At 48.9% G+C, this 10934-nt stretch overlaps 1 protein-coding gene across 5 annotated transcripts; it reads left to right on the top strand.

The window, feature by feature from the left end:
• Positions 1-526: 526 nt before the first annotated feature.
• Positions 527-9378, top strand: LOC129713994 (tumor protein p53-inducible protein 11-like). Of its 5 annotated transcripts, XM_055663448.1 has the most exons (8): positions 1836-2023; positions 3185-3301; positions 4844-5005; positions 7175-7233; positions 7948-7996; positions 8443-8539; positions 8662-8763; positions 9161-9378. In XM_055663448.1, exons 3-8 carry the CDS (start codon positions 4883-4885, stop codon positions 9292-9294), a joined length of 564 nt encoding a protein of 187 aa, XP_055519423.1. In that variant the 5' UTR covers positions 1836-2023; positions 3185-3301; positions 4844-4882; the 3' UTR covers positions 9295-9378. The 5 variants fall into 5 exon arrangements, with proteins under 5 accessions (XP_055519421.1, XP_055519423.1, XP_055519422.1 ...); XM_055663446.1 differs by lacking the exons at positions 1836-2023; positions 3185-3301 and adding an exon at positions 527-667; XM_055663447.1 differs by lacking the exon at positions 3185-3301 and having other exon boundaries at positions 1836-2011.
• Positions 9379-10934: the final 1556 nt, after the last annotated feature.

The raw sequence follows: 10934 nt of genomic DNA, 5'->3' as shown, positions 1-10934 counted from the left end.
TTGTGAAAGTTTACAGCTGCTACATAGCCAGGCGTTTATACGGTAATATCACAGCAAATCTTGGTCCTGCGTCTCAGCTCCTCCACAAGGAAGATACGACTTGTTAAATCTGAGGCAATCTTTAAATGCCCCCTGTCCACCTTCCCCTCCCCTTTGTCCTCTTCTCTCCTTATGGACAATAGACAATAGGTGCAGGAGTAGGCCATTCGGCCCTTTGAGCCAGCACCGCCATTCAATGTGATCATGGCTGATCATTCACAATCAGTACCCCGTTCCTGCCTTCTCTCCATATCCCCCGACTCAAGATTCAAGATTCAATTTAATTGTCATTAAATTAATATTCCAAGATCTTTATAATATTAATTGTCATTAAATAATATAAAGACAGACTCCGCTATCTTTAAGAGCCCGATCTAGCTCTCTCTTGAACGTTTTGGGGCGAGACCCTTCTTCACTTTCCTTCCTGCACCACGACATCTAGGAGAAGCCTGTTGGCTGCGGGCGGGAGAGGTGTGGCTGTTTGCCGAACTGTGACTCACAGTATTGGAATGCATCAGTGAACACACGCTATATCACACACGCCGTACTGTATCACACGTGTGTAGGAAGGAACTGCAGATGCTGGTTTAAACCGAAGATAGACATTAAAATGTTTGTGACTGCAGGAGTCACTACTTTAGAAACTATCCTAAGAAATCATATGTATAAATTCATATATGACTAAAAATGTAATTATTGTGGCCTTGTCAAACATAAGGTTTAGCACTACAAGCTACGGATCCCAGTTGTGGAGACACTGGTATCGTTGTCTCGTTGTAGGACATTGATCATTCTTTTATTCTGGATTTTAATTCATGTATTGTGTTCATTATTTAATATATAATTTATGATGCTGTTATAAGTGATATACTAAGCTTTTACATGTATTTGATAATGTTTTTATAAGCAATTAATTTTTATGTAATGTGGTTCCTTGTCTGGACCTTGAGTCTGAAATAAATTATATTATTGTTATTATTATTATAAAAAGCTGGAGTAATTCAGCGGGACAGGCAGCATCTTTGGAGAGAAGGATCTCGACCTGAAACGTCACCTATCCATGTTCTCCACAGATGCTGCCTGACCCGCTGAGTTATGGTGCAGCAGCATCTATGGAGCGAAGGAAATAGGCAACGTTTCGGGCCGAAATCCTTCTGGAAATAGGCAACGTTTCGGGCCGAAACCCTTCCGGGTTTCGGCCCAAAACGTTACCTATTTCCTTAGCTCCATAGATGCTGCTGCACCCGCTGAGTTACTCCAACACTCTGTGAAACGTCACCTATCCATGTTCTCCACAGATGCTGCCTGACCCGCTGAGTTACTCCAGCACTCTATGAAACGTCACCTATCCATGTTCTCCACAGATGCTGCCTGACCCGCTGAGTTACTCCAGCACTCTGTGAAACCTCACCTATCCATGTTCTCCACAGATGCTGCCTGACCCGCTGAGTTACTCCAGCACTCTATGAAACGTCACCTATCCATGTTCTCCACAGATGCTGCCTGACCCACTGAGTTACTCCAGCACTCTGTGAAACGTCACCTATCCATGTTCTCCACAGATGCTGCCTGACCCACTGAGTTACTCAGCACTCTGTGAAACGTCACCTATCCATGTTCTCCACAGATGCTGCCTGACCCGCTGAGTTACTCCAGCACTCTGTGAAACGTCACCTATCCATGTTCTCTACAGATGCTGCCTGACCCGCTGAGTTACTCCAGCACTCTGTGATACGTCACCTATCCATGTTCTCTACAGATGCTGCCTGACCCGCTGAGTTACTCCAGCATTCTGTCTTTGAGACACCAGTTATTCTGGATGCCAAACATTCGCCGGATTGTTGTCTTGTCTCCGTGTCGCGAGGAGCAACAGGTTTGATCAGCTGGGGACTTCATTCCTTACATTACTGACCAGAGGTACCTGACAGACCAGACCTGCACACAGCACGGCAGCTGTGGAGAACATGGACAGGTGACGTTTCAGGTCAGGATCCTTGTCCAGAATGATGGGGTAGAGGAGACAGCTGGAACAGGGAGGTGGGACTAGTGTAGATGTGACGTGTTGGTCGGTGTGGGCAAGTCTTGGTGAAGGGTCTGTTTCCACACTGTATGAGTCTATAAACTAAACTCAACTAAACTAGAGAGGGGAGAAGGAGGGGTTGGGGGGGGGGGGGGGGGGGGGGGGGGGGGGGGGGGGGGGGGGGGGGGGGAAGAGGGTTGCTCTCTAACCAGTGGTATTTAATGTTGATACCGCTGGGCTGTGAGCTATCCAAGATCAGACACACATGGTGAGCTGTGAACATTAGCTGTTTAAGAAAGAACTGCAGATGCTGGAAAAATCGAAGGTAGACAAAAAATTCTGGAGAAACTCAGCGGACGAGGCAGCATCTATGGAGCGAAGGAAATAGGTGACGTTGAGTTTCTCCAGCATTTTTATCTACCTTTGTAAACATTAGCTGGTGCCTCTACTGCAGACTTTAAGGTAGAGCCTTGCCCTGCCTCTCCCTCCGCTCAGCGTTTGGTGAAAGCTGCATCGCAAACGCGACCACACTCACCCAGCACCCAGAGTACCCTGTACACAGATCACACAGCACCCACAGCACCCAGCACCCAGTACACACAGCACCCACAGCACCCAGCACCCACAGCACCCTGTACACACAGCACCCAGTACACACAGCACCCTGTACACCCAGCACCCAGCACCCTGCACACAGATCACACAGCAACCTGTACACACAGCACCCAGTACACACAGCACCCAGTACACACAGCACCCACAGCACCCAGCACCCACAGCACCCTGTACACACAGCACCCACAGCACCCAGTACACACAGCACCCTGTACACACAGCACCCACAGCACCCGCTCCCTGGAGCACCCAGTACCCGGGCATGGACACTACTCACCATTAGCAAGGTAGGAGCGCAGACTTGCTCTGGACATTTATCGGTGACGTTAAGTCGCGGGGACAGACGCGTTGTTGCTTTAAGGGTCTGTCCCACCAGAATAAACCGCATCGCGGAGACAAGTCTCCACTAACTCTGACACTAACAGGGCACGGGCAGTAGTGGCGGCTGGTGCAGCGGAGTGTACTTTAGTATACATTAGTGTAGTTTATTTTAGTTCTGCCACGGTACAGGGGGACAGATCCTGGCTACGGAGTTTGCTGTCTGTACGGAGTTTGCACGCTCTCCCCGTGACCGCGTGGGTTTTCTCCGAGATCTCCGGTTTCCTCCCACTCTCCAAAGACGTGCAGGTTTGTAGATGAAATGATTTTGTGTAATTGTAAATTGTCCCCAATGTGTGTGTAGGATAGTGTTAATGTGCGGGGGTCGCTGGTCAGCATGGACCTGGTGGGCCGAAGGGCCTGTTTCCACGCTGTGTCTCAAAACTAAACGTTGTTCTGGTACTAGCCTCAACTACATTATCTGGCAGTTTGTCCCACACACCCACCGCCCTTTGTGTGAACATGTTGCCCCTCAAATTCCTATTCAATCTTATACCCCTCTCATCTCAAACAAAAGTCTTCTGGTTCGAAAGAAGGGTCTCGACCCGAAACGTCACCCATTCCTACTCTCCAGAGATGCTGCCTGTCCCGCTGAGTTACTCCAGCATTTTGTGTCTACCTTCGGTTTAAACCAGCATCTGCAGTTCCTTCCTGCACTAGAGTGAAGAGCGTTTTATCGACGTGTGTCCCAAACAGAACAATGATTCTTACTTTAGCAGCACAACACAATATGTAACACATAGCTCTGTAAACAATATCATAAACGAGAGAATAAAAGTTCCAGCGGTGTACAGATTCCCCGGGTGTATAAATTATATAACCGCGGCAGAGTAGTTTGTGCAGCGTTTGGATGCAAAGACCAGGAGTTCTGAAGCCTGATCCCGTTTTAGTCCAAGAATGATAAATAATGAACCAGTACTTTGTTAAATAATAAATAAATTATGGATAGAGTTTGGAGAGGCTTGGATAGAGTGGATGTGGGGAGGATGTTTCCACTAGTGGGAGAGTCTAGGACCACAGGTCACAGCCTCAGAATTAAAGGATGTATCTTTAGGAAGGAGACGAGGAATTTCTTTAAGGTGTCCTTGAGACTCTTGAAAGGCGCCCATAAATAAAATTTATTATTATTATTATTATTATTAATCAGAGGGCGGTGAATCTGTGGAATTATTTGCCACAGACGGCTGTGGAGGCCAGGTCAGTGGATATTTTTAAGGCAGAGATAGATTCTTGATTAGTGCGGGTGTCAGAGGTTATGGGGAGAAGGCAGGAGAATGGGGTTGGGAGGGAGAGATAGATCAGCCATGATTGAGTGGTGGAGTAGACTTGATGGGCCGAATGGCCTGATTCTGCTCCTCTCATTTATGAAAGTTCCACTTATTCTAGGTGAGAGAGTCATGGCCGGCTGTCTTTGCTGAAAGTGTGTGCAGAGACAGACAGAGACACAGAGACACAGAGAGACAGAGACACAGAGACACAGTCACAGAGAGACACAGAGACACAGAGTGACAGAGACACAGAGAGACACAGAGTTACAGAGACACAGAGACACAGTCACAGAGAGACACACAGAGACACAGAGAGACACACAGAGACACAGAGTGACAGAGACACAGAGACACAGTCACAGAGACACAGAGGCAGAGACACAGTCACAGAGAGACACACAGAAAGACACAGAGAGACACAGAGAGACACAGAGTGACAGAGACACAGTGTCAAAGTGTCAGAGACAGAGTGACAGAGACACAGAGGCACAGATACATAGGTGATAACATTTGTGTGTTACAGGAGAGGCTGTTAGTGGAGAGGAAGTAGGGAGAGGGCAGGATGTCGGTGGAGCAGCACTGCCCGCTGGTGAAGAAGCACAGCCAGAGTGACCTGGTCAGCAGACTGAAGAGCCGCAGGATGCTGGGCATGGGCACGGCGGACGGCAAATTCCACCAATCCAAGGTAAGGGCCGTCGGCCCCAAGCCTGTCTTCATGAAACGTCACCTATCCATGTTCTCCACAGATGCTGCCTGACCCGCTGAGTTACTCCAGCACTCTGTGAAACGTCACCTATCCATGTTCTCCACAGATGCTGCCTGACCCGCTGAGTTACTCCAGCACTCTGTGAAACGTCACCTATCCATGTTCTCCACAGATGCTGCTGCACCCGCTGAGTTACTCCAGCACGCTGTGATACATCATAGAGTTGGGAATAGTTGGCAACTGTTGCCCACTGGCCTGCCAGAGATCAATCAATCAAATAATTTATTGTCATTCAAAAATACACCAACAAATGCAAGTCTGAATGAAATTCCGTTGCATCTGCCTCACCGCCCAACATAAAATTAAAAAAAGATAAAATAGATAATAGTGGCGGCACATTATATGGAATTCAAGAGTCTGATGGTTCGGGGTAGAAACTGTTGCAAAACCTGGCCGTTCTGCTCCTTATACTACGATACCTTTTGCCCGAGGGCAGCAGAGTGAACAGTCCATGATGGAGATGTGTGGGGTTTTTTATAATGCTGTAGGCCTTGGACAAGCAACGTTTGCACGCAATGTCACTGATTGATGGAAGATAAGTCCCAATGATTTTTTCAGCCGACCTCACCACTCTGTGCACGGACTGCAGAGATATTTCACCCTTTCTCTCCACTTATCCACTCCTTACAACTCAACCCCCAGCTCCGTGGATACATTTCCTCCCTCCCGCCATTCTGTACGGAGTTTGTACGTTCTCCCCGTGACCTGCGTGGGTTTTCTCCGGGTGCTCCGGTTTCCACCCACGCTCCAAAGATGTGCAGGTTTGTCGGTTAATTGGTGTCGGTAAATTGTACATTGTCCCTAGTGTGTGTGTGTGTGTGTAGGATAGTGCTAGTGTGCGGGCATCACTGGTCGACTCGTTGGGCTGAGGGAACTGTTTCCGCGCTGTAACTAAAATTCTAAGAGTTGCGGTAAACTTGTGGCGAAGTTGAATTTTCCGTTCAGGAAGTCGTGTTTGCTGAACTGCAGAGGGTGCCCAGATGTGGTTGGGCAGATTCACACAAAACATCCTCCTCCACCCTCCTGCCACAACTCCTCAACTTCCTGCAGCTGCCTCGCAAACCAAGAATCTAATATTGAAACCCACAAAGTGCTGGAGGAACTCAGCGGATCAGGCAGCATCTGTGGAAGGGGTGATTGGTGACCCATCTGTGTCTTCATTCATCGAAGCATGTTCCCCATTCATCTTGGTCTTAGTGGGAAAGTAGGCAAAGAGAAGGTGGAACAGTCCAGCACAGGAACAGGCCCTTCGGCCCGCAATGTCCGTGCTGGATATGATGCCAAATTAAATTCCATATCCCTCCATTCCCTGTGCATGTCCATGTGCCAGTATAAAAGCCTCTTAACATAGAAACATAGAAATTAGGTGCAGGAGTAGAGGCCATTCGGCCCTTCGAGCCTGCACCGCCATTCAATATGATCATGGCTGATCATCCAACTCAGTATCCTGTACCTGCCTTCTATCCATACCCTCTGATCCCTTTAGCCACAAGGGCCACATCTAACTCCCTCTTAAATATAGCCAATGAACTGGCCTCAACTACCCTCTGTGGCAGAGAGTTCCAGAGATTCACCACTCTCTGTGTGAAAAAAGTTCTTCTCATCTCGGTTTTAAAGGATTTCCCCCTTACCCTTAAGCTGTGACCCCTTGTCCTGGACTTCCCTAACATCGGGAACAATCTTCCTGCATCTAGCCTGTCCAACCCCTTAAGAATTTTGTAAGTTTCTATAAGATCCCCTCTCAATCTCCTAAATTCTAGAGAGTATAAACCAAGTCTATCCAGTCTTTCTTCATAAGAGTCCTGACATCCCAAGAATCAGTCTGGTGAACCGTCTCTGCACTCCCTCTATGGCAATAATGTGCTTCCTCAGATTTGGAGACCAAAACTGTACACAATACTCCAGGTGTGGTCTCACCAAGACCCTGTACAACTGCAGTAGAACCTCCCTGCTCCTATACTCAAATCCTTTTGCAATGAAAGCTAACATACCATTCGCGGTATGTTAGCTTTCACCACCACCCTCTGTGTAAAAATACACCTCCTTTAAACCTTACCCCTCTCTAACATTTCCCCATTCACATTACAGATCAGTCAGATGCTGGGCAATGAATTCAAGTTTGCTTTCCATGAACCCTTCGGCCTCAGGTAATGGAGATGCCAGAGGTGAGAGAGGCATCTGACAAGAGGTATCACCTTCAACAGCGCTGCACATCCCCAGTACCGCACCACAACCTGCACTCACAGAGATAGCCCACAGTGATGCACAGAGAACCTGCCCCTTACCTGATGTGTCCCTGACTTCCACTAGTGGGAGAGTCTAGGACCAGAGGGCACAGCCTCAGAAACAAAGGACGTACCTTGAGGGAGGAGATGGGGAGGAATTTCTTTATTCGGAGGGTGGTGAATCTGTGGGATTATTTGCCACAGACGGCGGTGGAGGCCAGAGATTGACAGGTTCTTGATTAGTGCGGGTGTCAGGGGTTATGGGGAGAAGGCAGGAGAATGGGGGGGAGAGATAGATCAGCCATGATTGAACGGGGTAGACTTGATGGGCCGAATGGCCTAATTCTGCTCCTAGAACTTATGAACATTAACAAAAGTTCCATACGATTACGTCATAAAAGTCTGAAGAAGTGTCTCGACCCGAAACATCATCCATTCCTTCTCTCCAGTGATGCTGCCTGTCCCGCTGAGTTACTCCAGCATTTTGTGTCTACCTTTGGTTTAAACCAGCATCTGCAGTTCCTTCCCACACACGAGTATATTATCCATATATATATCTAGATACGTGACTGTGTTTAGTTGCGCGTGGAGCTGCTGGAAGGAGGAATCACCCCTCTCTCTCTCCTCTCATTACAGGTTCTGGCAGTTCATGTCCGCACTCACCTTCTCTGCCCTCGGACTCCTGGTCAGTTCTCACTTCCAGCTACCTCAATGTTCATAAACCGTGATCCTAAATACACGGGAACACCGTGAATATCCCGCTACACTTGACAATAAACTAAACTAAACTAGTGGGGAGAGGGGGAGAGGAGGAGGCGGGGGTGGAGGAGGGGGCAGTGGGTAGAGGCAGGAGCAGGGTGCGGGGGGTCTGTGTAACAGGGGGGGGGAGGGGTCAGGGGGACCTGTGGTCAGTGATCGTGTGGTCAGGGGGGGTCAGTGGCAGGGGGGTGAGTGTGTGGGCAGCAGTGGGCTGGGATGTGGTCAGGGGGGGGTTGTGGTCAGTGATCGTGTGGTCAGTGATCGTGTGGTCAGTGATCGTGTGGTCAGTGATCGTGTGGTCAGGGGGCGTTGTGGTCAGTGAGGGGGGGTTGTGGTCAGTGAGGGGGGGTTGACGTGTCCTCTCCCCCACAGACTCTCACCTTTCCCCGGTCTCTCGGTGCTCGGCTGGACATGGATGACGGTGGGATCTGCGTCTCTGCCCACAGGCTGCACGGCGCCGCCATGATCAGTACGTGACACAGACACACACTACACACACGGGCAGGGTTCCAGTCCCACCTATGATGTTGATGCTTCACCTGTCTTTGGTTACCTGTGCCGTGACCATTCTCTTTGTCCACCACTGCCCAGGTATCTCCCTCATCCTCTGGAGTGCCGTCTGGACAATGGAGAAGGTGATAATCCGCTGGACGCTCCTGTCTGAGACGTGCTACCTGGTCGTGGAGTTTCTAGGTGTGTTCGCCGGGGTCAGCTGTAGCCGGAGGTCATAAGGTCATGCGACAGGAGCAGAATTAGGCCGTTCAGCCCATCAAGTCGACCCCGCCATTCAATCATGGCTGATCATACATGTGTTAGCGCGGCCAATGTGGTCAGGATGGTCTTTAATATGCCGCCCTCTGACCCTTGCCGCTCTCTGACCTGTGACCCCATGCCCTCTAACCTGCGCCCTCTACCTTCCGACCCTCTGATCCGCCGCCCTCTGACCCTTGCCGCACTCTGACCGACCCTCTCTGACCTGCGACCCTTTGATCCGCCGCCCTCTGACCCGCTGACGTTTGACCTGCCGCCCTCTGACCCGCTGACCTATGACCTGCCGCCCTCTGACCCGCTGCTCTCTTTGTCCCCTCAGTGACGCTGACCGCCAGTGCTGACCGGGATGTCTTCTCCAGAGTCACGGCCGTCCAGCTGGTGGCCTTTGGCCTGTCCGCGCTACTCTCGCTTTTCTACTATGTCCAGGTCGGTCGCAAACCCAGGAGAGTCTAGGGTCAGCGAGAGTGGGCCTTGCATGGGTTTTTATTCTGGGGTATTGTGTGTAGATTGATAACAAAATAAATAAATCAAATCCATTTTAGAATAAGGCTGTAATGTAACAAAATGTGAAGGGGTGTGAATACTTTCTGAATGCACTGTATCCAACAGAATATTATAGATATACGCTATGATACACATAAACTATAATATAGATATAACATATTATAGAGAGCAACGTTGCGTCATTGAATGAAGATTTTTAATTAGCCTTTCTTTGTGAATTAAAATGTTGCTGGTACATATTATATATTCACGTACATATATCGGTGTCAAACACTTAATCTGTCAGTTTATTGACTGAGAACAGATAACACAAAGGTGTGAGTTGTCGCCATGGATTCATGCATTACAACTACAGGGAGAAGGACATCCGTCCGGAACCTTCTGTGGCCACGTCCATCAGAACCCTGGCAGCCCCAGACGTGACGGTCACTGGTCATAGATGTCCCAGGTAACGTCACACACTATGGTCCCTAGAATCATAGTCGTACAACACGGAATCAGGCCCTTCGGCCCAACTCATCCATGCTGGCCAAAAGGCCCCCGCAAAGCTGACCCCCACATGCCCGCGTTTGGCCCAGATCCCGCAAACCTTTCTTATCCATGTACCTGTCCAAATGTCTTTTACAGTTTATATGCTGTTATAGAACCTGCCTCAACTACCTCCTCCCGCAGCTCATTCCAAACACCCACCACCCTCTGTGTGAAAAAGTTGCCCCTTAGGTTCTTATTAAATCTTTCCCCTCCACCTTAAACCTCTGTCATCTGGTTCTTGATTCCCCGAGTCTGTGTAATAGACCAGGACCCGATCTATTCCTGCTCATTATTTAATACATCTCTATAAGATCATCCCTCATCCTCCAGCGCTCCAGGGAATAGAGTCCTAGCCGACCCCAACCTCACCCTGTAGCTCAGGCCCCTCGAGTCCTGGCAACATCCTCGTAAATCTACTCTGCACTCTTTCCCAGCTTGACGGCATGTCCCGGAGAACAGGGTGATTAAAGCGGGTCACAATACCCCAAGTGTGGCCTCATCAAGGTCTTGTACGACTCTGATGTAACATCCAAACTTCAGATAGGACAATAAAATTCTTATACTCCATATCCTGACTGATGAAGGACAGTGAATTCCACAGATTCACAACTCTCTGGGTAAAGCAGTTTTTCATCATCTCCGTTCTAAATGGTCTACCCCTTATTCTTAAACGTAAATGCTATTCCCACTTTCTCATCCACTCCGTACACACTTGGGGTAATTTACAGAGGGCCGATTAACATACAAACCCGCACGTCTTTGGGATGTGGGAGGAGATGGGAGGCTAGGTCCACGCATGTGAAATCTGTCACATCCCCTTCTCTCATCCTGACAACCCTGCAAGTGCTTTTATCCTTCCGTGGAAGAACCAGTTATAATTCTTTAAATTAAATCACAATGAAGACCGAAGTCTCTCCCCTCGCACCTCCTCCTGGTCTGGTAACTACTCTATAACGACAGTGCTTATACCTTTACATGAAGATCACAGTAACTGTGTTGCAACAAGCTCGGATTAAATTCTCTTTTGTTTAAAATAAATCAGAATTAAATGGACGGAC

The sequence above is a fragment of the Leucoraja erinacea genome, chromosome 37 (assembly GCF_028641065.1).
Source record: "Leucoraja erinacea ecotype New England chromosome 37, Leri_hhj_1, whole genome shotgun sequence".
Taxonomy (NCBI): Eukaryota; Metazoa; Chordata; class Chondrichthyes; order Rajiformes; family Rajidae; genus Leucoraja; species Leucoraja erinaceus.
The sequence above is the reverse complement of the archived record's forward strand: the minus strand, read 5'-3'. Positions and strand labels throughout refer to the sequence as shown.